This window comes from Miniopterus natalensis, chromosome 1 (genome assembly GCF_054644295.1).
Source record: "Miniopterus natalensis isolate mMinNat1 chromosome 1, mMinNat1.hap1, whole genome shotgun sequence".
In the NCBI taxonomy this organism is placed as follows: Eukaryota; Metazoa; Chordata; class Mammalia; order Chiroptera; family Miniopteridae; genus Miniopterus; species Miniopterus natalensis.
In genome coordinates, this window is record NC_142081.1 from 199,699,920 (window position 1) to 199,725,196 (window position 25,277).

The 25,277-nt window shown below is 58.9% G+C and overlaps 1 protein-coding gene across 4 annotated transcripts in view; it reads right to left on the reverse strand.

Moving 5' to 3' along the window:
* Positions 1 to 24,900, reverse strand: part of ACOX3 (acyl-CoA oxidase 3, pristanoyl) — a 32,734-nt gene extending 7,834 nt beyond the window's left edge. The window contains exons 1-14 of one of the 4 annotated variants that reach the window (XM_016195801.2): positions 24,394 to 24,900; positions 21,238 to 21,395; positions 20,589 to 20,822; positions 19,459 to 19,533; positions 18,749 to 18,838; positions 17,743 to 17,886; positions 15,616 to 15,704; positions 11,869 to 11,965; positions 10,358 to 10,543; positions 8,723 to 8,845; positions 7,012 to 7,132; positions 4,790 to 4,912; positions 3,965 to 4,078; positions 901 to 1,016 (exon numbers count right to left, since the gene is read on the reverse strand). In XM_016195801.2, coding sequence (XP_016051287.2) covers positions 901 to 1,016; positions 3,965 to 4,078; positions 4,790 to 4,912; positions 7,012 to 7,132; positions 8,723 to 8,845; positions 10,358 to 10,543; positions 11,869 to 11,965; positions 15,616 to 15,704; positions 17,743 to 17,886; positions 18,749 to 18,838; positions 19,459 to 19,533; positions 20,589 to 20,822; positions 21,238 to 21,381 — 1,656 coding nt within the window. In that variant the 5' untranslated portion in view covers positions 21,382 to 21,395; positions 24,394 to 24,900. Of the gene's footprint in view, positions 1 to 900; positions 1,017 to 3,964; positions 4,079 to 4,789; positions 4,913 to 7,011; positions 7,133 to 8,722; positions 8,846 to 10,357; positions 10,544 to 11,868; positions 11,966 to 15,615; positions 15,705 to 17,742; positions 17,887 to 18,748; positions 18,839 to 19,458; positions 19,534 to 20,588; positions 20,823 to 21,237; positions 21,396 to 22,379; positions 22,660 to 22,745; positions 22,911 to 24,393 lie in introns of those variants that run through there. The other 3 variants (XM_087828402.1, XM_016195800.2, XM_016195802.2) reach the window with 3 other exon arrangements.
* Positions 24,901 to 25,277: the final 377 nt, after the last annotated feature.

The following is a 25,277-nucleotide window of genomic DNA, read 5'->3' on the forward strand; positions in this document are numbered from 1 at the left end:
AGAGTTCTCGGGGGGATACGGAGCCTCGCTGAGCAATACCAAGGGGAAGGGATGACACCCACAGCCTCCTCCCCACGATACCATCACTGCAGGTTCGTGGGATGCAGGTCACAGCAGCCCAGACCCTGGGTCCCAGGGCCCTGCTCCTGCACCCAGGTTCCCAGGACACAAGGACACCAGACAGCCCTGCCCAGTGTGAGGACCCGGGACCACGCCCACCGAGGCTCCAGGGGAAGGGTGATAATGACTCTGAAAAACCAAAGGCAGCCCTGGTGGCGTTGCCCAGTGGTTAGAGCGTCCGCCTGCACACTGAAGGGCCACAGGTTCAAATCCCAGTCAAGGGCACGTAACCTCGGCTGCAGGTTCAATCCCTGGCTCTGGTCGGGGTGCGTGCAGGCGGCAATCAATCCATGTCTCTCACATCGATGTTTTTCTCTCTCCCCCCTCCCTCCGCCCCTTCCACTCTAAAAAGCAATGGAAAAAATATCCTCCGGTAAAAAAGAACAAAAAAACAAAGAAAAACCACAGGCAGAGCACTGGTGCAGCCTCATGGGAGCCGCTGAGCCATCGCTCGGTCGGTAGGTCAGGGCCTGGCTGGTGTCCCAGCCCCTGGGCGTGTCTGAGGTTCCTGCAGCCCGAGGGCCCCCCCTCCCGTAACCCCAGCTAGGGCGGATGGGCCGGGCACCATCGGGCACTTCAAATATGACGCTCACAATCTTTTCCACAACCCAGCATGGCTTGGGGGGGCACCCCCATCCCCACAGCAAACCCAGGTGCAGGTGTCAGGCCAGGGCCCAAGGTCACGGGGGCCGAAGGACTGGGGTCGCTTTCGTCAGGACCCCGCAGCACAAAAATTAGGGGAAAATAATAAACGGAGCAATTTTTCAAGCAAGCACGTACCTGAGAGTTGTTCTTTGCTTCAAAGTCACCGCTTCCCGATCTCTTCTCTTGACTGAGTTTCTGGTGACTCTCTCGGAGCAGGTAACAGACCAACCACTCATAGGCCGCCAGGGGCACTGCAAGACCGGAGACAGGAGAAACTGAGGAAGGAGCAGCCAGCGGGCGTCCAGTACGCGGGTAACGACGGAGCGCCCCACGGGTGCGGAGAGCATCTGACAGGTGTCCAGGACTCGGGTCCCAACAGAGGGCCCCACAGGCGCTCCTGTATGGCCGCCTGCTACCCAGACGTGCTCCTCCCGGCCTCCGAGACCCAGCTTGGAGCCGGCTTCCTGGGAAACCGCAAGTGCACGGCAGAGCTCACCCGGCATCTCTCGTGCCCCAGGGAGGGCTCGGGACAGTGGCCCCGCCACGTGGCCAGGCCCCTGCCAGGAGCAGCGTGGGGCTGACTTCATCTCCTCCCCGCCCATGACAAGGGACACTGAGGCACCGTGGGGTTCGGGACCCAGCCCGAGCCGCACCCCGGGGCAGCGTGGACCCCGCCCCCCTGCACACACATACACACAGTTGTCACAGCAACAAACACACGGAGCTGTGATTACTTAATGTTTTTGCAAACAGCCAACTACAGAAGAGATGGGCTCACATCACTAAGCGACGGCGCAGGTCGGCGGGTGAAGCCCGTCCTCCCGGCTCCCGCGCGAGCATCTGCCTACATCGGGCCCTGACGGAGCCGCGCTTGCCCCTCCCTCTCCAACCGTCTTACTCCCTGCAGGAAAACCTCCTGCCCTTCCGAACGGGCCTCGCTCGATACTGCAAAGGCCTAGGGCCTCCGGTCCCACCGAGCTCCAGGGTCATAAATCTCTTATGCAGTTTTTAAAAACGAGGCCAGCCCCAAGCTGTGGGGCTGGATGACCGAATGCCCTGGAGACGGGGCCGGCTGTGGCTGCGCTCCCTTTTCTGTGCTCCGAGGAGAGTGCCAGGGTGCGGTGCCAAGCCACTCTCGCCAAATAACTTTTAGTTGTTTTTTTTTTTCCCCTCCAGAAAATGTTTTCACTTGGTTGGATCCTGCAAAAATTAGGGCACTCGGAGGAAAAACAGATGACGCTGCCCTGGAGCCTGACCCGAGGCTGGTGCAGACACTGCCTCGGGTCGGGTGTCGGGAGGGACCGGCGGGCGGCGGGGCCGGGCGCGGCGGGCGCCCTGAGAGGCTGGCGGCCGGGTTTGCTTTCCGTTTCACGGCCGGTGGCGGTTTCGGGGAAGAGAATGTTCTGAGTGGGGTGACGTCGCTGGAAGGGTGAGGTCGTGCTCCAGGGCCCTGGTGACAGTGGGGTGGGCGGGGTCAGCAACCATCAGAAACGCCTTCCGGAGTGTCCGCTGCGCCCCAGGCAGGCGAGCGGTCAGGTTAGCGAGGGTCAGAGAAGCTGTCCCAAAAGCTGGCGCCCAGGGAGAAACTCGCGAGAAGTTTCCTGATGATGACGCTGATGACTGTGACCATGATGACAATGGTGACGATGACAGTGTCCCGCTCTGTCGTTGTCACCTCTTCGGAAGAGCTTGCAGCTACTGGTGCTATGATGTCAAGTGCTCTCTGTCCTTCGGTGAGGGAGGGTGGCCACTCCTTCACCCAGCGGACCCAGCAATGCCCCCGGGGGACACTCACACTGGGGTCTCCTGACCGCCAGGCAGGGGCCCTCCTCCCACGCCAAAGGCGCTCTGCGTACAGTATCCAGTGGAATAAATGTCATCTGGAGGGTAATTTTGTGATTGAACAGCTGTAACAAGGTTGGGTGTCTGTAGTCCTGGGTAGTGATTGACCGCAGGGTGCCCAGCGCCATGCTGAGCGCTTTCCATGCATTGGCTCCTCCATCCCCACGGAAGCCGACTCAATAGGAACGGCTGTGACCCTGGGTGCAGGCGAGGAAAGCGAGGCAGGGGGTGGAGGGGCCAGGAGCAGAGCCAGGCGGCCTGGGGGAGCCCCACGACCCCCTCGTGGCAGGAAGGCTGCTTGTCCAGTTTCTTGGGGTCTCACAGGAAAGGTTAGCGCTGCCCAGTGGCTGGGACACCGGCTCCGTGACCAAGCCCCTGCCGGGGCTGAGACTGCAGGGAAGAGGGCAGAAGCTCCGACCCGGCCTTTCTGTGACATCTCAGCCGGATGGCCGTCGGAGCCCCTGGAAGCTGGGATGGGTGATCCGGAGCTTTGGAGCGTACGGGCTCTGTTCTGACCTGGCTCTTGTCCCTCCTCGGACAAGCCGCTGGGCGCCCCTGAGCTAAGGGGGCATGTGGGGCACAAACAGCACCTGGGCCCTCCCCTGTGCCCCGGCCACTCCGTGCAAGTCCCGGCGGCTCCGGTCTGTGCCCCTCTCCATCACCACCACCACCGTCTGACCCCACCACCATCCTGCCCAGGCCACCACCTTCTCTCCCCTCCACTGGTTGCCTTTTCCCCACAACAGCATTTCAAAGCAGACGACACAAACCCTGACCGGTCAGCTGCACTCTGGCTCAGGATCACCTAGTGGTTCCCACGGCCCTGGATGGACATCTGTCCCTCAGGCCCCCACAGCCGGCCTGTTTTTTCCACTGAGACCTCAGCTGCAGGGCGACTGCCTCAGGAGACTGTGGCCGGCCCAGCCTATGCGGGACACTGCCTGGCAGGCCTCCCGCTTCTGTGACCAGGCCTCTGATGTGCCTGTGTGGCCACCCCCACGCTAGACTGAAGCCCGTGAGAGCAGGGACCCGGGTCTCAGCCACTCATGCACCCAGTAGGCTGCGCAGACAGGTGCTCAGAGCACATCTGCAGAGTGAGCCGTGAGCCCTCCCTAGAGGGAGGTCAAGGGCGCGGGCCCAGCTCCCAGGCTGAGGGCCTGCCGGGCCGGGGGCTGGGCGGACGGGCTGCCTCCAGGCCGCCTGTAGAGTCAGCGCCTGCTCAGCGTCAGCACAGGAGGTGCTGGATGGAAGGGTGAGGGCGAACTAACGTCCAGGGCTCTCCGCGGCCGCCGTCACCCGCTGCCCCACACACGGCACCTGCGCCGGTCAGGACGGAGCAGGCAGGCAGGGTGTCTACCTGAGGAGTCCAAGCAGTCCTGGAGGCTGGCCACCTCGAACCTCTGGCCAAGGATGGCGGGGTAGGCTTCCAGGAAGTCCACACTCTTCAGCGGGCTCTCGAAACGAGTACCACCTAGGAGTACACAAGTCTCGCTGGGGAAAGCCGGGGGAATCCAGGCACAGGGCATGCCTAGGGGAGGGGTCCTCCCCCACCCGCCTCAGCAATGACTTGGGGAGTTGGTCAATCACAGTGTAATGACACCTCCCTTCCTGCAAACACGGGGTCTGTCTTGAGAGAAGAGCTAACTCTGGGGCCTGAGAACCCAGCTGTGTGAGTTCAGAGGCTGCTCAAGAGCTCAGAGGAGCCTCACCTGGGCCCCCACGTGCCAGCAGGCTGGGCAGATAGTGCTCACCTGGGCCCCCATGTGCTGAGCAGATAGTGCTCACCTGGGTCCCCACGTGCCCGGCAGATAGTGCTCACCTGGGCCCCACGTGCCCGGCAGATAGTGCTCACCTGGGTCCCCACATGCCGGCAGGCTGGGCAGATAGGGCTCACCTGGGCCCCACGTGCCAGCAAGCTGGGCATAGTGCTCACCTGGGACCCCATGTGCCCGGCAGATAGTGTTCACCTGGGACCCCATGTGCCCGGCAGATAGTGTTCACCTGGGAACCCATGTGCCCGGCAGATAGTGTTCACCTGGGCCCCACGTGGCAGCAGGCTGGGCAGATAGTGCTCACCTGGGAACCCATGTGCCCAGCAGATAATGCTCGCCTGGGCCCCACGTGCCGGCAGGCCCAGCACGTCAGGGCTGCCTGGCCCAGGTGCCCGGCGGGCGGTGCTCACCTGGGCCCGAGCGCCCGAGCAGCCCGAGCAGGTAGCCGCTGGTCTGCTGCAGCAGCACGTTGTTGTCGCCCTCGTAGGTGCAGTTGGGGTCGTTGTCGTCCCTGAGGCTGCCCAGACGGTTCACTGCAACGAGCGCACAGGCCTCCGTGTCAGGTGCCCGCGGGAGGCACGCCCGTCACTGCCTGGGAACACGGGTCCTGGGCCCCGCGGCCGGGACAGGACTTCCCACCTTGCTCCACACCCCCACCCGCCCTTCCCCACCGGCAGGGCCCCCACCGCTGTCCGCAGCAGCGCCGCTGTGGGGACGCACAGGGACGGCCAGTGGGGGATCGGTGGGGAACCGGCCGCTCCCAGCCGAGCTGGGCGGCAGTAAGTGCTCAGGAGCGTGACGTTATCAGCACCCCCACACGCGGGGTCGCCTGGCGAAGCTGCCTGCAGCGTGGGGGTCAGTGACGGGCTCGGGGAGCTGGGCACCGCCCACAGCTGAGTGAACCCTTCACACAAGCAAGTCCAAGTACCTGAGAGCACTCTCGCTCCTGTTGTCTCTCCCGCTAGGGAAGTAACCCGATTCTTTCGCGTGTTTTATAATCTGTGCTTTCTGGACCCTCACTGTTGTCGGGGTCGCCTTTCCCTGGCGAGAATGTTGCTGGAATGTGAGGCTGGGCTGGGAGGGGCAGGGAGAGGTGGGACCCTCACTCCTCAGGCCCACACTGCCGGGCTGTGGTCACCTGTCACACCCTGATGTTCCCAGGGTTGGACCACTGAAGGTGGAGAGCGGGGAGCGACCTTAGAGAGATAATTTGCAACCGACACCTAAGCCAGGATGAAGGCTGGTCGTGCCTGCTTGCTGCCGTGGGCCCCTCCGGCCTGAGCCCGGCGTTTGTCTACGTAAGGACACGAGTCGGGCGTTCCTGCTGTCTGCAGGGCTGCGGGGTCCAGTTTCCTCACTCTAAGCTATTTATAGCGTCTCCAGGAGCTACAACAACAAACAAGAACTACAAAGCGCATTTCTCGGAGAACAAAGCACGTAAGTGAGTAGCTGGCGCGGAGCCGGCGATTTCCAGCACGTCAGTGAGTAACGGGGAGAAGCGGAGGAGCGTGGGGTGCTCAGGGCCACCCCGCAGGCAACCCCACTCGAGAGGTAACTGGGACGCACCCTCACCGGAAGGGGGCAAATAGCCACAGGCCGCCACCGGGACGCTCAGCTGGGCAGGAAGCTGAGACGCGCTGGGCGGCGTGAAAGGCATGAACTGTCAGGACGGGCTCCGCCCAGTCCGTGGTCTGGAGTGTGCATGTGGCCTCCTCAGAGTGAGCGAGGTCTTACCGATCAGTTACTTAAGATCGGGACACAGGAAGTTTGGCAGGTAAGCTGCAAACAATGATGGCTGTAATACTGACAACTCAAGTAGCAACAGCCGGTAAAAGTCACTGAGCACGTCCTAGCTGCCCGGCACTGCGCTAAACACTTTTATCGTATTAACTCACTTAATCGTTGCAAGGACCTTGGCTGTGGGAGAGTATGGGTCCTGGGTTCAAGTCTGGCCAATGGCACGTACCTCGGTTGCAGGCTCAATCCCCGGCCCCATTTCACAGATAAAAACGCTGAGGCCCAGTGGGGTCAGACAGCTTGCCCAGTTACATCGCTAGTGGGCGGCAGAGCCAGGACTGGGTCCCAGGCTATCAGTTACCCCCTCTCCTATCCACACGCCAGCTTTCCAAACAAGGGCCAAGGCCCCTAAAAACGCACTCTCCTAAGTTTAAGAATTTTTCATCAGAACAAAAAGCAGGTGCCAGTTTACTGCCAAGTCGTTAACCAGAAAGTTAGGATCCAGGTGAAGAGAGAACCTCCCTCCCGCTCTGGTTTTCAGGCGCTCTCCGGGGTCCTCCACGCTCATTACTCCGGGTTCCATGTTTCCGGGAACATTAGGCATCGGAACCTGGGGGCCTGTCCAGGCCGGGGGATGGCAAACTTGTTCTGAAGAGGGGCTCACAGTGAGCACCTTCAGGCACTGTTGAGACCACTAAACCCCACAGGTTGTAGTGTGAACCTGACCACAGAAAGCGCGTGAATGAATGGGCGTGGCCGTGCCCCAATTAAACTTTGCCCATAAAAACGGGGGACAGCTGGTTTGGTCCCCAGGCTGTAGTTTGCTGACCCCTGGTCTGGAGTCAGGTGATAGGGGTAAGGACAGGAAATCGCCACATGCGTCTCCGAAACCTACTGGCCAGGTAGCCGTGTCCTCCGCATGCCTCCCGGCATTCCTGGATTCCCCGCTGGGCGGTCCATGAGGCCAGGGGCTTGCTGGCCGACGCCAGGGCGTGGATCTCACGTCCGAGCTCTGCCTTGGGAGAGATAAACCCAAAAACAGGTGAAAGGAGGCTCCCACACCAGAGGGAGGGGCTGGGTCAACCGTGGCGTCAAAGGCACAAGCCCCTTCCTGTCCAATCCAACACACCCAACAATGGAAGGAGGAAACCCACTTTTAGCTTAAAAAACGGGATTCAGCCCTGGCCGGTGTGCTCCGTGGTTAGTGTCGGCCTGTGGACTGAAGGGTCCTGGGTTCAAGTCTGGCCAATGGCACGTGCCTCGGTCACAGGCTCAGTCCCCAGCCCCAGTCAGGGTGCGTGTGGGAGGCAACCAGTGGATGTGTATGCCTCACATCGATGTTTCTCGCTCTCTCCCCCTCCCTCCTTCCCTTCCACTCTCTCTAAAAAATCAATGAATAAAATATCCTCGGGTGAGTACTTAAAAAGGGGGGATTCACTTAAGAATGGGTACACTGTGGTGAGACACAGGAACCACCGCTCTGCTCAGCAAACGGGTCCCAGGGGAGAACTGAGGGCAGAGGCCAACTGCGGGGACTACGCCTGACGACTCATTTCTATGACATGCAGGTGACACAGCAGCAGCTGTGGAAGGTCCCAACCACCTCTGCTGAAAGCAGGGATCGCACACAATGTTAGAGGGTGTTCCTCTGAGGCGAGGGGGCCGGGGGACCGGGCCCCCATGCGGCGATGGCGATGGCCATCCCGCTGACTCTGCAGGGTGCCCTGGCCAGCACGCCTGGGCCTCCCGCGTCCTATAAACACCCTTTGCTTCTACTTGGTGTTTAATAGAAACAACTGGGGGAGAGAGGCATGCAGGCCTGCTAAGCAAGTGTTTCTGACGCCGAGGTCCTGCGGAGCCGGGTTAAACCAGTTTCAGGAAGAATAAACCGTGATTACACTTTATAACGTTATTAACAGGAGGCGATTCCCGTGTCTGCTGGCAAAGGGTTTGGGTGACTCACACTGGGAGAGAACCAGGCTTAACCCCCGCCTTCCTGGGGAGAAGGCCTGCAGAGCCGGGCCCTGCTCCGGGCACCCCCTGCTGGCCACCCTGCGCCTCCAGGCCTGGCCTCCGGCAGCGCCCCAGGATGCACCAACGGGATACAGGCCTTTCGGGGGGCTGTACACACCCCACCCACGGCACCTCTAATCTGTTTGCAAACACACTGCTTGTGGCTCGCAGGTTCCGCCTGCCCCACAGGCAGTGAGGTGGCGACGGAGGGGCAATTCGTACCCCATCCGTGCAGACATTCAGAAGGCTGACCTCGGCGGGTTTGCAGGCCCGTTTCTGGCTCAAGTCCTTGGCTGTCAATCCCCATCCCATCAGTGGGATCCAGACCTTTGTGGGTTGTTTATGGAAGGATCAGAGCCCTGAAATCTGCTGAGGGTGCTCACGGGGATAGTGTAAAACATGTTCTCGGGACGACAGCTGAACTCACAGCCGGGTCAGGGGCTGCCCTCAGGGAACAGGGATGGGGCACAGGCCCAGCCTTCAGATCCGGGCTCCGAGGAGGTGACACAGCGAGGGAACGCCTGGGAGCCTTCACCCCCAAGGCCAGGGGCTATCACTGTTTTGAAAGAAAGGCTGGTTTAAGGGCCACTCACCTGTCTGGGGCTCCGGTCGTCCCTCTGAAGGCCTCGTTGAAGCGCCACCAGGTCCAGGAAGAGCGACTTGGAAAAGTGGTCTAAGGCGTAGGCAGCCGCCAGGTACGGGAGCAGGCGCCACTGCTAAAGGAAACAGGACAACCGGGCATGAGCACACCCCCGTGCTCAGGGAGACGGTGCCTCGCGGTGGCCCTGAGATCGGAACCTGGGAGCGAGGCCGCAGGTCAGGAGTGATGGGAAATCACCAGCCACTGTCCCACCGAACACGCAAGGCCCTACTCATCTCGGGTACTTCCACGAAATTCAGCCAGTTCCATCTCCCACCCCCGACCACCTTACTCCAAGGCACAACCGAGCCACATGCAGCCCTGCGTGCCCGGCTCTCGCCGCAGTCTCCCCCAAAGTGACGAATGGCACAGTGCGTGTCAGTCCCCCTGGGAACTAGCAAAACCGGCCTGTTACGCCCAGACAGTGGGACTGACCGGTGACACCTGGTGCTTTGTGAGCCTAGGGGGGAAATGGGGAAACTGAGGCTCACGAAGAGCCAGAAGTTCCTCAGAGGCAGGAGCGTGTCTCAGCCAAGGTCGAGTGGATGGAGGGGGGCGAGAGGGGGAGGAGCCTGAAAAGACCCGGGAAACAGTCACCACCATCACGGGTCGTTACCGAATGTTAAGTGCCTGACGTTGGGCCGCTGCTTCTCCCATAGTAACGTATTTAATCGTAACCACCCAAGAAGAGGGGCTAGAGGAAACTAGTGCACAGAGAGGTCAGTGCCTGGCCCAGGGGCACACAGCAGACGGGGCGATTTGGGGTTAGAGCCCCAGCATTGTGGCTCAAGTGGGCTCTCGGAACTGTTGAGCCACCCCGATGCCCAGGTGGCCAGATGCATGGTGACCTCGGGAAGGCCCGGGACTAGCGGTGGTGGGAAATGCATGCCACGGGCATGAGGCAGGGCACTCTGCATCTCCTGACCGGTTGCTAAAGCAGATTCGCTGCTGTAGTACAAGCATTAAAACAACTGTGAAGGTCACAACTTCTTGAAGCTTAAACTCAAATGCACCTCTGCCTACGTGTAGCTTGGCCCAAGGCCTGGGCCAGACCTAGCCAGCGATCTCTGACAGGAGTCACCTACCGGATCAGTCCCCCACCTGCAAGCTGGGAACCGTGGTGTGTGTGGATGGCTGTTGGCCGTGATAACATGCACAGCCCCCTCCCCAGGGGATCATCGGCTGTCCCAGCTCTGGGGACCTGCTACTCTGAGTGACATCCCAGCGGACAGTCCTGCACACTCGGGTGGTTTCCTAGGATGGGATGGATGAGTCAGTGCCCTGGGTGCGCAAGGCCACCTGCCAAAGCCTGCGGGGCCCTCAGGTAAGAAGCACACACCTGTTTCCCCAAAGGGCGTCTCCGGCTTCCTTATTTGGGGCGTCCCACAGACTGCTTTTAGTTAAAGACCATTAACTAAAAGCCTCCCTGCCCAGAGGCTGCTGCCTCCCTGGTGACTGCTGTTCACTGCTCTGGAATTTGTCCAAACAGGTTTGCTCAACTCCTTGTAACCAAACAGCAGCTACCTGGAAATAGGGTGTATCTGCGGGTGCACCGGAAAGAAAACGGAATTACACTCGGGAGGCTGACCTGCAGCTGGTACTCGAGGACTGGTATCTCCTCCCCGTCATCAGTGGGCCCAAATTGTCGCCGTGTGGCTGAGAAACGCAGGGCGATGCACACGGCCAGCTTCAGGTTCACGACGGACATGCTCACGATGCAGACCCGGCCCGCGGACAGGCCGCCCAGGGACGCTCCCAAGCGCTGCCGGCTGTCCTGCGGGGAAGGGTGACCAGAAGCGTGGCCGGTCAGGGAGAGAGACGCAGGGATGGGCCCGGCGCGTGGCCCAGTGGTTGTGCACTGACCACGGACCAGGCGGTCACGGGTCAACCCCCAGCAGGGGGCCTGCAGGAGGCAGCCGATCAGTGACTCTCTCTCACTGTTTCTCTCTCTCTCCCTCTCTCTTCCTGTCTGAAATCAATAAAAAAATGTTTTTAAAAAAATGCACATTTAGCCCAGCCGGGCCAGGTGTGACTCAGCGGCTGAGCGTCCACCTGGGATCCAGGCGATCGGGGTTCGATTCCCGGTCAGGGCGCATGCCCAGGTTGTGGGCTCCATCAATGACTCTCATCACTGATGTTTCTCTCTCACTCCCTCTCCTTTCCTCTCTCTGAAATCAATAAAGATATATTAATAAAGAAAAAAAAATTTAAAAATGCACATTTAAACTCACTGCCCGCCACAGTCTAAGCCCTCGCCTGAGCTCCTGCACCCTGCGGGTTACTGCTCAGCGGCAGACCTGAGCCCCCCCGGGGACCTCGGGGTCCTCTCTGACGCTGTGAAGCCCCCCGAGTGCTGGGTGTGCACTCTCCCGCCCGCTCTCCCTCCTTCTCTAACTTACACCGTTATCGTCACTATCTCCCCAAACCCTCTCTTTTCCGTTCCCCGCCCCCGGGGTTTCCCTGCCACTGGCTTGATCTCGTCCTCCATGGACGCCAACGATGGCTGACTCTCCTATTCACGTATAACTCGGTTATTTCTCCATGACCGTCTCCCGTTAAGGCACCTGCCTCATGCTGTTTCTCTCCTGATCGCCGAGCGCACGTGACACTGTCTCAGCGCCGGGGGTGAGGCCCGCTGTCCGGGCAGGGCCCTCGGCAGGCCTGTGCTCTGGGGACACAGCCGTCTAGGCCGTGAGCTGTGACCCCCACGGGAGGGTGGTCGGCTCCTCCGATGGGGGCTGTGACTGCAGCGGGCCCCAGGCCACACCACTGTGTGTGCCGCCCAGTGGATTTAGGGGGCGCTGAGCCCTGGACACCAGAGGACGCTGTCACCCCCATTTGTGGGCCAAGCAACCTTCCATCTTTGAACCCTCTGCGGGGAACAGCAGTGACGGGGGCTCCCTAACAAACCCTGAGGGCTGGCAGGGGTGGCGCGGGGGAGTGGAGGCTAGTGGGCAGCTGGCGGCCAGCGTCTGACATCCCGCCTGGACCCCTGGAGGTGTGGCTGACCCAAGCACCCCCTTCCCTGTTGGTGGCACCAGAACCCAAACCCAGCAAGGTCTGCCACCCCAACCTGGCTCCTAGGGCCGAAACCTGTACCTTGAAGCGGGTGACATAGGTGCCCTCAGGGGTGACGTCTCCAGTCCGATTCAGGAGGTCCTGGCGAGGAATCCTGACCTTGTGGAACATGGCAAACCTACGGGGGCGTGGACCTCGGGTCGGACTGGGCTGGCCCGGCTCCTCTCCTCCCGACACCCAGCCAAGTGAAAGGAAGGACAGCTTAGAAGGTGACAGAGTCCCCAAAGCCAGAAAAAGGGAGAGAAGACACCAGCAGACAGGAAATTTCAACATATTTCTATATAAAAAAGTTTTTTTTAAAAAGCGGGCATGTGTGGCGGGTTCCGTGTAAAAACAAAACGGCCGTACACTGGTATTCATGAGACTAGGTCTTGGGGCTTCGTGAGCTCCTACGACAAAGGTGGCACCCCAGGGACAAAGGCCACTCCACGGGGACAAAGCTCAGCCCAGTGCCTTGGGGCCCTATCCGGGGGCGAGCCGCAGCATCAGGGCCTTATGGGGCGCTCTGATCGGCCGATGGAAGGCCAGAGGCCCCAGCAGGCCTATCGGGGCGTCTGATCTGATACCTCGGTTGACAAGAGCAGACTCGGCGCCAGCCTCCCCGTGGCCTCCCCCTCGACGCTCACTAGAAGCCGAGGGGTGTGTTTTCAAGGAGAATTCTGTAAACTCAAGTGCCGTTGTCAGGAGTGGAGGTCACTTTGTGGCCACACAGGGATGGCACAGTCTGAATATCCTCATGCCTGCAGAAGTCCTCTCGCGAGGCCCGGCCGTGTGGCTCAGTTGGCTGAGTGTCATCCCAAGCGCCAAGGGGTTGCCAGTTCAATTCCCAGTTCAGGGGCCATGCCGGGGTTTGGGGCTCGATCCCCATTAGGGGTTGTGCAGCAGGCAGCCGATCAATGCTTCTCTCACATCAACGTTCCTCTCTCACCAAAAGTCAATGAAAACATTTTTTTTTTAAAAATCCTCACCTGGCCAGCAAGGCTCAGCAGTTGAGCATCAATGTTGATGATCCAAATCACGGTTCAATCCCCGGTCAGGGCACATGCCCAGGTTGTGGGCTTGATCCCGGGGGGGGGGGGGTGCACGAGGCAGTCGATCAATGACTCTTATCATTGATGTTTCTATCTCTCTCCCTCTCCCTTCCTCTCTCTGAAATCAATAAAGACATATTGAAGGGGAAAAAAGCCCTCACATGAGGTTACTGAAAGCACAATTTTGCACACACTCTTTTGAGTACAAAAGCTGTGGCAGGAACAGTCAGCTGGTGGCCAGACCGGGGGACCAGCCTGCAGCCAGAACTCCCAGTGTCCCCAAAGGGCACTGGGGGGGGGTGTGACATGGGGTGGTACGGGGAGGGTGCTGCACACACCCTCCCTCCCTCCCGGGACCAAGTGCACCCGGCTCCTCCAGGAACCCGGCCAATTCTGATAGGATCCCCGAGGCCGTGGGTCCCGCCTCACCTCAGAGCCAGTGCACGAGAACATCCTGCAGCCCAGGACAGGGTGAGGGGCCAAAACCTCACTCGAGAGGGTCTTTATTTTGCTTTTAGAGTTATCTGCCTAAATCGACCCATAAAACTTGTTTGCCTCTGATTTCTACAGTAGTCCCACATCCTCCGAAATTCTTGTGAAATGACAAAATCTAACCTTGACTTTCAAGATAAATAACCTCAGATTGAAAAAAAAAATCAATTCTAACACTGAGAGTAGAGTGGGATGCAAAGGGCAGGCAAGAGGAGACCCCGGCGGGGACTTCCCGTCCTGGAAACCCGGCGCCCTCTGCTGGGCATGCGCACCCGGCCGGGAGGGTGTTCTGGGGGAGGGGGCCCGGGACCCTGGACAGGCCACTGAACCTTGGAAGGCTCGGGGACCAAGTACGGCCACTCCCAGCGTCCCACTGGCCTGATGCTGAGCAGCTCCACGGGCCACAGTGTCACTTTGGTTTGGTCGACCTGCTCTCAAAGTCCTCGGGGTGCTCATGGTGACACCGGGGCCTCGGACGAGCCTGGGCCACAGCGGCATGAGTGTGCTCGGTGACGGCCCCCGGATCAGTCTCAGAAACATGCATCTACGGGAGGGTCTCGGTGATGTTCCAGGACAACGGTAAACATTCCAGTTGTAAAACCAAGTGAACAGCGACCAGAGACGCTGCCCGCTGGGTGTGAGCTGGCCCCACGCTGAACCTGCCAGGCCTCGCTGTACCCGCAGACCCTGCGAGGGTGCGTACTTTCCGAGTCCCACACCGGGACGCACACACCTAATGAGGGGACGCGCTTTTCGAAGTCCAGGACAAGGCAGTGCCCGCCGCCCCGCTTCCTGTGCAGTCGCCCTGGCGCCTGCTGCCCACGGCCGGGGCGACCTCTCAGTCAGACCGAGTGGCATCGCTGCCCGGCCCAGTGCTGACGACAAAAGCATGCGGCTTGTCCACGCCAGGCCCCCCATGCACCTGCACCAGCCGGAGATCTAAGGGGACCGACGGTGCCGATCCGGCTCCCACGGCACCAGGCTCTCCGCACAGGCCCGTGGGAGGCGCGCGGATGCCGAGTGTGGAGTTCGACGGGTCCTGCGTGTTTGCTCTTGGTTTTTAACAGCTTCCCGTTTTCTCCTCAAACTAACTATAAAATCAACGGCTCCCCATGTGGCGCAGCCTGGGGTCCCACCTGTTCTGAGGGTCCGGGCGGAGACCTGAGACACTGCCCCAGCACCCCTACTTCGTGAGGACAGCTGAGAGGAGGTTTCTCCATGCTCAGGGGCTCTGGAGACCACCTGGTGCAGCTTTTCTCTCCGGAGACGACCTGCCTCCCGCTTTAATGACTGGGGTAGGTCACCCAGTGAGTTCAAACTGTCCCTGCGGCTTCCTCTATGCTCTTTGCTACGAAGCAGCAGGTGCATAAATATTCTCCACACTGATGAAGACACAGGCGAAGGGGCCCTCCCGGCCTTGCCCCCTCCCCAGTTAGACTCGCTCCTGGGGAGAGAGGTGCAAACCCCTCAGCCAGGCTTTCGGGTACAGTGTGTGGCACCCACATGCTCGCGGGGAAGCAGACACACAGTAGCCCGCCCGGAGCACCACCACGTGCAGGTGGGACTGTCACAGGCCCGGCACGGGGACTGTCATCATGCCCATGTCACTGATGAGGAAACAGGCCAAGGAGGAGTTTGAGGGAGGCGCAGGATCTGAATCTGGAGCCGTCTGGTTCCTAAGCTCGTGCCGTTGACGATCCTGGGCTCTAACACCAGCTCGGGAGGATATCATGGCCCCTGTGACAGGCTCTGCCGCCCACCCTGCCCACTGCTGGGCTCCTCACCCTCTCCGACCCTGGCGTCTACACTACACTGCCCCACCCCCGAGATCAGAGGACACATGCCGGGTGCTGCAGCTCCAGGTCGCTGGCGGGGACCTCGTCTGGGGGGGGGCAGGCCCAGGTTGAGGCCCCACCGGACTGCAGCTGCCTGGCTGGGCCTGAGGACAAGTTCACTGTTTAGAACTCGGGTCCTTTATCCCTCCTGGCTTTGGCGCTGACGCAGGAGACGGCCCTCTGTGACGTGGCTCCCGAGTGTGGAGGTGTACACGTGTGTCCCCACCACGTCTCCCCCAGCTCCGGGGGAGTGCAGGAGGGCGCGGGGACAGTGCTGAGGGTACCCGCGGGAATCACAGGCGGGCAGCCATGCAGCCTCCGACCCGTTAGGAGTCTAAGCCCCGAGCAAGCAGCCTCGAGGACGGCCCACGGAGGAGCGCGCCAGGACAGCAAGCTCGGGGCACACTTACCCGTTGTCCAGACCATTCTGCCCGAGCTTCCTCCCTATGTCGCCCACCATCACCCCAGGCATGGGGAGAAGGGTCTTCAGGTCCCGAATCTGTACAAACCACAGAACACAACTGAGCGCACGGAACTCAGAATGAACTTGTTCAAACCCCAGTGGCCAAGCGCGGGCTCCCTCCAGTGCAGCTGCAGGGGGCAAACCGCACCCTCCAAACAGGCCTGTCTGGAGATGCGACCGAGTGAAGGATCTGCGAGATGAGACCACCCTGGTGACCTAGGCAGGCCCCGGATCCCATGACAAGTGTCCTAGGAGAGCCAGAGGGGACAGGACGCGGAGAGAAGACGGGAGCAGGGACTGGAGCTATGTGGCCGCAGCCCAGGAACTCCAGCAGGAGCCTGCGGCTGGACCGGGTGGGAGGGACGCTCCCCGAGAGCCCCCAGCGGGGCACGGCCCTGCCCGCACCTGGGCCTGGATTCCCGGCCTCCACACTGGGGTGATGCCCTCCTGCTCTCTGCGCCCGGCCCTGCTTCCCACTGTAGTGTTTGTTTTCTACAGCAGCCGCAGGAAAATAGCCAGGAGCTGGTCAGTACAGGCTGCCTGCAGGGCTGCAGGGATCCCGCACTCCTGCCCGGGTCCAGGACGTCCAGTTTTAATAAGGTGAGAGGCTGCGCACATATTGCTGGGGGACAGACAGCCTGGCGTTGTCTCTCTGAACCTCTGCTCCCCGACGTGAGCGTCCAACAGGCTTACCGAGCAAAGGGCAGGTACAGGAAGCCCTCGATTCTGCGGACCTCGATTTAACGGACAATTTCCCGTCTGTATGTCAAGGTGAAAGTTAATGCCCTGTTCATTTTAAAACGCTTTTAACCAAGATTTGCTTATAATTAAATTAACAGGTGGTTTCCTGTTATTAATTCACTGTTGTTTTTAACAAATTTTAGCGAATAGGTGGCGTGTTGGAAAAGCACTAGTAATTCTGCCGACGTAAGTAAATATTACGTATCTACAGCTGCAGTCTGTGTATTTAAATCCAGGAGCCGCTGCTGCGCACCATGTTGGGCGAATGATTAGCACGCGATCACACCGCACCTCGGGCAGTCACTGTTCTGTCATCCAGCGGTGTGACTTTCTGTGGCCGTTTTAACAGGGGCCGGTGGATGTTCCACGCCCCTGCCGTGTGCATTTGTTTACTCTCAGTGACCGGTAAATGCGTTTACTAAACCTATTCAGTGTAAATTTAAAATCACAGTAATACATGTAGAAAACTTTCCTGTGAAATTAAACTTTTCATATATACTTAATTTTAATTACACAGACGTGTCTACATGAGTAAAAACTAATTGGTGAATTTTTTAACATACGCACTGGGAAAACCTAGCGGACACCCCCTCGCCTGAATGAGTCCGTTAAATCAAGGGTTTCCTGTATAGCTCTGTGAGCTCTACGCTCAGGATAGGGAGTTTCTTTCTAGAAAACCTGGGGGGGGGGGATGAGTGCCAACGGGAAGGGGTGCTCTGGAGAGGACGTGTCTGAACTAGACAGGGGGGCTGCAGGACCCTGAGGCACTAAACACCACGGGATCACTCACTTTCTCTGAATTGTATGTTATATGAATTTCAATTCAATGTCTAAAAATTGCCAGAACAGGGCTGGGGTGGGGAAAATGGGGCTTCACTGGGAATCAGTCGGCCCAGATGGGAAGACACCGCAGCAGCCCTGGGCGCTGGGAAACGGGCCCCCCAGGGAGGCAGGAACCCCTGCCTGGCCACCAGTCCCAAGCACCACCCCCTTGGGCAGAAGCCTTCCTGTTTGTGACCCAGAACTCCAGGGGCACCCCCAGACCTGGCAGGGCCGTCCAGACCTGTGCCAAGTGTCTGAGGCAATACCCACATGGCTGCTAGGACGGAGGGATCCCCCACCAGACGACCCCGGGGCCCAGGGCTTGGGGCTCCTCAGCAGCGACACCAACACTCAGGGGGGCGTTGGGGGCACAATCCCTTCTTGACAGGTGGGGATGTCCTGGGTGCTGCAGGATGTTCAGCTGCATCCTTATCAACTCTAGAAGCCGGACGCACCCCTGTCCCCAGTGGATGACTGTGTCCCCGACGCTGTCCCCAGGGCAGCGGCCCACCTGCACGATGAAGGAGTGGAGGCCGTGGCACTGGCCCCCCGGCATGTACAGCTGAGCAAACACCACCGCGTGTGTCGCTGTCTTGCCCATGTTGCCGACCCAAAATTTGGCGGCTTCAAAATCAGGGGAATGTATGATGAATTCCTGCGCGAGGAAAAAAGTCAGGGTCAGCAACTCAGAGGACCTAGGATTCCTTTTACTCTGAGGCCTTCTCTTCGTATCTTGGAGGCGAGACGGAAGGTTTTAGCTCCTGGACGCCACCACAGCCCTGTTTTTACACAGAGCATGTTCCTGGGCCTATAACTTAAAGAACCTTCCTGTGGAAAACGACGCCCGAGCCTCGGCCAGGTGGCCCGGGTGGCTGGAGGGTCGTCTCCTGGTCAAGGCACATACCTGGATAGCGGGTTTGATCCCCAGTCGGGGTTCATACAGGAGGCAACCAATCGATGTGTCTCTCTCACATCGATGTTCCCCCCCCCACCTCTTTCTCTCTAAAAAAATCAGTAAAAACATCTTCAGTTGAGAATTAAAACAAGAATAGGACGCCGGGCGGGGGGGATCAATGCGGGGGAGAGGGGGACATCTGTAATGCTTTCAGCAATAAAGATAAGTTTTAGGAAAAGGAAATGGAGTCTAACCTGTCAAACGATATAACTGCAAACTCTCGGCAGCTGGCCACGCCCGGGCCGTGCGATCTGTCGGCCAGGCCTCCCCTGACCCCCCGGCATGTGTTATTCCCACCAACCCCGTTTCTCCTGCTTTGTCCCTCACTGACCTCCAGGCAGCGAGATCTCCAGGTGGGACAGGTCGGGCCTCAGCCTCTGCCTCCTGAGACTCCACCTGTCAGCGACGGACACCCCCACCCCCCACCCCCCACCCCCCACCCCGCACTCTGCAAGCTCCCGTGTGCAAAGACGGCTCTCGGGGTCTCATTACTGTCTCACTCCTGACTGCGCCATGTCTCATGTGCCCGAAGCCCAGAGGGCAAGGGGACGGGCGCACCTACCTGGGTGGTGGGGTCGTAGTGCGCGGTCGTTCGCACGGCCTTGGTGTTACTCCCGTGACTCACTTCGGTCAGAGCAAAGCATCCAAAGATCTAACACAGAAGCAAACACGAGGTCAGGTGGGAACGGCGTTTTCTCATGTTCCCTAAGGGACCCTGCCCCACCCTTCCCGTAAGGACTAAGATCCCTTTAACCACAATTACAGCCCCAAATCTCCTCCTATCTGACCGACGAGTGATCTCACTGCGTCTCCGTCCCTCTGCTGTGCCAGATGCCACACCGCCCAGACATGCTGCCAGCAGCCCCACTAAGTCAGCCTGGTGGCCAGAACTGCTCCCGGACAGCAAAGGAAAACGGGAGGCCTTCACTTCGGTAAGAAAAAGCTAAATTCAGCCTGGCCGGTGTGGCTCAGTGGCTGAGCATCATTCCCTGCATCTAGAGCTCATCGGTTCAATTTCCAGTCGGGGCACATGCCCAGGTTGTGGGCTCGATCCCAAGTGGGGGGAGTGCAGGAGGCAGCCAATCGATGTTTCTCTCTCATCAGTGTTTCTATCTCTCTCCCTCTCCCCTCCTCTCTCTCTCTAAAAAGTCAACAAAAACATCAACTAGTTGTTGAGAAGCCTAAGAACACCATTCAACAAGGTGAGACCCCACAACTCTCAGAACAGGTGAGAGACTGTGGGATCAAGACCCACCACCAACCTCAACTTACCTCCATATTCAAGATCTTTGGAATGTATTTTAAATGTCTTTCAGAACCAGAGTTGTAAATCGCTGATCCAAAAACCTGAAAATATAATATCATCCCATGAACCGGCGGAAGTGAATGAGTACTGCTATCCTGGGATCTCACCAGTGACGGGCCGTTAACACCCCCATCCCACCCTCACCCGGCTGCGCACCACTGGGTGGTCCCGACAGCAGTGCCCAGCCATGAGAGGCTAACTATGCATGAGCATGCCAGGCTCCCGGGTGAGGAGACCTGGGTCCCCGCCCCAGGCAGTTTATGTAAGTTCGATATAATCACCTAGGACTTCAGATGCCTGAAAGCCATCCTGAGGGTCTGTGAGAACAAGGGACAGGGCAGGAGGGAGGAAGGATGCGTGAGGGCAAAGTGGGACCACTTTCTGTCAGACAACAGCCGGCGGACCACATGTTGTGCCAAGGTTTTGTTTTTGTTTTTTCGGCATAAAGCAAAAATGTCCCAAAGCTCCATTTGTGGGTTTTGACTTCCACGGCACTGTACTTTCTCCAGGAATCACGTGTGCAAATTTGTGTATAAAGGTAAAAATAAAATTGGACTTCTGCCTGGCTGGTGTGGCTCAGTGGTTGAGCCTTGACCCATGAACCAGGAGGTCACAGTTTGAATCCCAGTGAGGGCGCATGCCAGGGTTGCAGGCTTGATCCCCAGCAGGGGGCATGTAGGAGGCAGCTGATCAATGTTTCTCTTTCTCCCTCTCCCTTCTTTTCTTTGAAATCAATAAAAAAACATATATATTTTTTAAATTGGACTTCTCACTAAAAAACACAAGATCGGCCCACACATTCTAATCTCTGCTTGTTTCCTACATTTTTAGAAATCTCTTGAAACAAGCATTTCCCCAAATGCATAAATCCCCAGAAAACTTTAAAAGCAAGTAAACACTAACAACCCCCAAGCCACCGAGGTGAGTGCCTAAAATTTAGACTCTAAACCCCACAGGCTGCGTGTATTTTCTGTAAGGAGCTCCTGCGGTGTGAGCGTCCCTGACCCCAGCTTGGCCCTGGCACCAGGCAGCCTCATGGCCTCACACGGAGGCTGAAAGTGGACCCTGACGTTCCTCTCCCCTGCCGCCTACTCACAAAAGTGTGCAGGAAGACCTTGGTGGCCAGGGACCAGTCGTACATGCCCAGACAGTTGACCAGCGCCAGGCATTTGAGAGGGCTCTGGAGCAGGTCGTCCATGCGGAAGATGTCGTACTCCAAGAGCCGCTTGCAGCGCAGGAAGTTCAGCTCACGGTACGTCTCCATGGAGAGGTCGTGTCCACCAGGACGGGCGAAGAGGGGGTCGTTCTCCAAAGCTGAGAAGATGGTTTTCTGGAAATGCAGGAGACAGGACGCCGGCGATTTGGAGGCAAAGGGTGGACTCTCACTATGCTCTTACTCATACAGGCTTTCTCGAGGCCGCCGGCTACGTGGAACACATAGTCTGATCCAAAAACGTCGGGGCAGGGAGGGAAGTCCTTCCCAGGGGAGGCTTAGGAAGCTTAAAAAGTCTGTGTTCATTTCTGGACCCCCTCGGCAATTCCCAGAGGCTCCGCCATCCCGGGTGCAAAGAGGAGTGAGGCCTGTGCTGTGCCCAGGAACAGCCGCACCCTATGGAAGCGGACGTGAGGCCCAGGGGGGCCGCGTGGCTGTAAGGGCACAAAGCCCTACCTTTGCCAATGAACTAAGACGCCCACCAGCGTCCCCATGGGTCAGCACGGCCAACGCTGCAGAGCCGCCACCTCACCTTAAAGCGCAGCATGTCCTCGTCCTCCAGGAACAGCGCCAGCTCCTTCCAGCTGAAGGAGGCGCGTGAGCGGTATGCATGCAGCGGCCCTCTGGGGAAATCGGGGAGCAGAGCATCTTCACTTCCTTCCAAATTGGGTGCCATGGCTTGATGTCAACCTGCAGAAAATATATGGCATGAGGCAACATGCTTCAGTCTATCTGTTCACACCATCCTTGAACAGTTGTATAAGTGTAACGTGTTACAAATGAGAGAAAAACTCCAAGGGGGGGACAGCAAAAGAGAAGGGCCGCATTTAGAGCTAACGTTCATTTCCCCCCAAACAGAAGGGGTGGGAGATTTCCTTGAACAAAGGTGGTGAGAAGGCAGAGGGAGCAAAGGGCAGCCCTGGGGCTGGGCAGCACCGAGGTCAACAGGCCCTGGAGGGCTCCTGAATCCATGCGCTCACTTGGCAGGTTCCTGGCCCCACCACCCTCCCGTCCTGCAGGTCCTCGAACTCTGAATGTCAACACTGAACTCGCCTGGGCCCCTGACCAGCCTGTCCTGCAGGACCTGTTCTATAAACCCAGGTGCCACCCTGGAATTCCCCTCTCCCTGGAGCCCCAAAGCCACCACTCCCTTCTTTAATGCCTGCTGAGCCTTTCATTTCTCTCCGCTCCTGTTAAATCCAGCATAATAACCTCCGATGATTGAGCAATCCCTGCACCAGTGGTGTGGCAACCCCAAGTACCAATGTACTCTCATTTTCAGCTGACGAAACTGGAGCCCAAGGCCATCCAGCTGCTGTCGGGCACATCCGACCCCAGGTCCCGTAATCCTGAGCAATCAGTAAGTCCCCTATGGCCCCACGCCACCCGAGGTCACCGACATCACCGAGTCCAGACTGCCTGGCGTCAGACCCCACGGTGAGAACTTCCGAGCTGGGTGACGTTGCTTGTTCAGTTAGTAAGTCACCTCGCCTCTCCGTGCCTCGGGCCTGACGACAACACAGCAACCACAGCCTAGCGTCTAGCACACCAAGTCCCCGAGTAACTCGCTTCCTTCAAGGCTGTTCCGTTACAAGGTTGAGGAGATGCGGAGGAAGGTAACTGGTTTAATCAAGTAGCCTGTGGCAAAACCGGTTTCCTTATACATCCACCTACCTGGGGCAGAGCCTATCAAAACAGCGACCGTCAGCGACCTTAAGTGAGGACTCACTGTGTCTAGTACCTGGGCTGTTGCAATGGGCAGGGGGCACTTGGAACAGCTCCCAGTGTGTTGCTGGGGCTGCTGTACCCTCACTGTGCCAACAGTCTCCTGCAGCCACCTTTCCTCTCTGCAGTGGGAGAGGTAACTCTACACTGCGGATCTGACCATTCTTCCTCTAGGTGACAGCTGTCCCGCGACCTCAGGGGACTATTCTCCAAAACGTCTCGCAGGTTCACCCTCCCGGCCACCGGGCCTTGCCTCCGGTGCGCGCCGCCCGGTGCCCCCGGACCTTTGCACCTGCGCTACCCTCGGCCCCTCACCGCGACGCAGACGCGGGCTCGACCTTCGGATCTCGCGGGTCCCTCCTGGTCGCCGGGCCCTCGCGCCGCTCGGCACCCACAGCAGGGTCCCAGCAGGTGTCCTGGCGGCGCGCAGGCCCTGGGAGCGCGCAGCACCCACAGCGGGGTCCCAAGTGTCCTTGTGGCGCGCAGGCCTCGGAGCCGCCCCGCCCCGCCCCGCGGCCGACGTCCGACCCTGACGTCACCGCGCCGCCCCGCCCTCCCCGGTCGTCCGGGAAACGCAGGACGCCTCCGAGCGCCTGGCCCCAGCGGCTGCAAGGGGAACCTTCCCTGGACGCTCCCGGGCGCCCCCTGCGCAGGAATCCCGGGGATGTTTGTGTAATAGGCGGGTTCCAGGGAACGGGATCAGCACCCTTAGGCTGGGGCCTGGGCACCTTCAAGTTAATAAGCACGCCCGAGTGCTCCCTAAAGTTAGAGGAGAACCCTGGGCGGTGCTCCCCTGCTCCTGAGAGGGTCTCCAGTGGAACCGAGCCCTGGCTGCCCGGAGCAGCCAACAATTCGATAATCCATCCTTTGTTAGCGTTTCTGTCTGTCTCACACTTCCCACTTCTTCCTGTTTGGGGTCAGCTCCATGTCCAAACACATGCGCCCGATGCCTTGTCTCAGTCTCTCTCGGGGGGAATCCAAATTAGGGCAGGCGCACCATATGAAGTGCGCCCAGAGAATCAGCCGGACTTGGCAATTGGTCATATAAAGACGGAGAGGTCAAAAGGTTTCCATTTACAGGGCCTGGAAGACGGGCAGTGCAGTGGGGAAGGGGTAGGGGGCGAAAGGTAATTGAACCTGAGCATATTTTTTTTTCCATTGCTTTTTCAGAGAGTGGGGGGGGGGAGAGAGAAACATCCATGTGAGACACATGGATTGGTTGCCGCTCATGGATCGAGCCTGCAACCGAGGTACGTGCTCTTGGCCAGAATCAAAACTGGGACCCTTCAGTCCGAGGGCCGATGCTCTAACCACTGAGCGAACTGGCTAGGGTGAGACACTTCAAGTTTAAGATGCTGGTAGGATATCTGAATGGAGACGTTCAGCAGGTATTTGGAAATTCTTGCTCCACTCCTATTCCACTCTGAAATGCCTTCTCTTTCATCCCATGACATTTTCCTTCACAGTTGTGACTCTCACTCCAAGCAGACGTATTGTTAGGGCTATCGGTGCAGCCTTCCTGTTGCAAAAGCAGAAGGAAGAGACTGATGGACAAACTTGGGCTCTGAATGCACCCTACTGAGCTTTCAGGACCAGCAGGGTTGTGTTTTTTACATTTTCAGTTCTGTTGAACTCAGTTGTCACTGAGCCCTCCTCTCTCAACACCTTTCTTTTGAGATAGAAGAGTGAAAAATTTCCCCGTTTTTGAACTCTGGACCTGTCTTCACTGTTGACTCTTCATGTTCCATAATCGCTGTCTGGTTTCCCTGTCTGGCTCCACTATTGGTCTAAAGGTTTCCCGAGGGCAGGAGCTAATTTGGCTCTGCATCCTCAGTGCCAATCCCAGTAAAATTTGTAATTATTAACCTTTGGGCTGCCCCAACCAGGCTAAACCTATTTGGACAGTACTGGGGGTTGAATTATGCCTCTGGCCCCTCCCAACGAGCCATGTCAAAGCTCTTACCCACTGTACCTAGGACCTCCTTTGCAGGTAGGGTCTTGGCAGGAGACGAGACAAAGAAAACAAGGAAAAGGCCCTGTGACTGTGGAGGCAGAGGGTGGAGTTACGCGGCCACAAGGGAAGTTAAAATGACTGATGGCAACCAGAAGCTCAGAGGCAAGGAATAGACGCAAGAGAATCACTTTGTTGTTTGAAGGCCCCAGTCTGCGGTCATTTACGGCAGCTCCGGAGAACTCCCAGACAGAGTAAAAGTCCACCACGTGACCAAAGGCAGCAGGTGGTCTCCCCGGGTCTGTACCTCACTTATCTTATACTTAATTCCAGACATTGGGTCTGCTCTGCGCTGTGATAAGTCACATGACTTCAGACAGTTTCTGCTTCTCTCCGATTCCGGCGGAGACCCTCCGGGGAACAGCCAGACCCCGCCGCGGGGCTGCCGCGCGGAGGGAATGGGGGGAGTCTCGGCTGCTGCTGCTTCGTCGCCGGGATCCGCACCCTCCCGGCGACGTCGGCCTCGGCGGGCCGCGCGCGCCCTTCCCGGCTCCTCCGGGGGACTCGCAGGCGACGGCGGACGTGAGGCGCCCCCAGGGCTGTGCTGGGGCGCAGGGGCGCGCCCCCGGGGCTCTCCCACGCAAGACAGCGCCCCGGAACGGAAATGGAGGGGAGCGCGCCGCCACCGGGGGCGTGATCTTGACACGCACAGGCTCCGACTCCCGGACCGCGATCGAGTCAGCCGCGCTGGAGACAGGCCGGAAGCGGGGCCGAGCCTCATTTCATAAATGCACCGCCCAGGACTCCCCGGGCTCAGGCCTGGCCACGCTGCTGCGAGGCGCCGGCCCGCCTGGGGCGGTGCCGCAGAGCCAGGCAGGGGTTCGACGCCGCAGCCC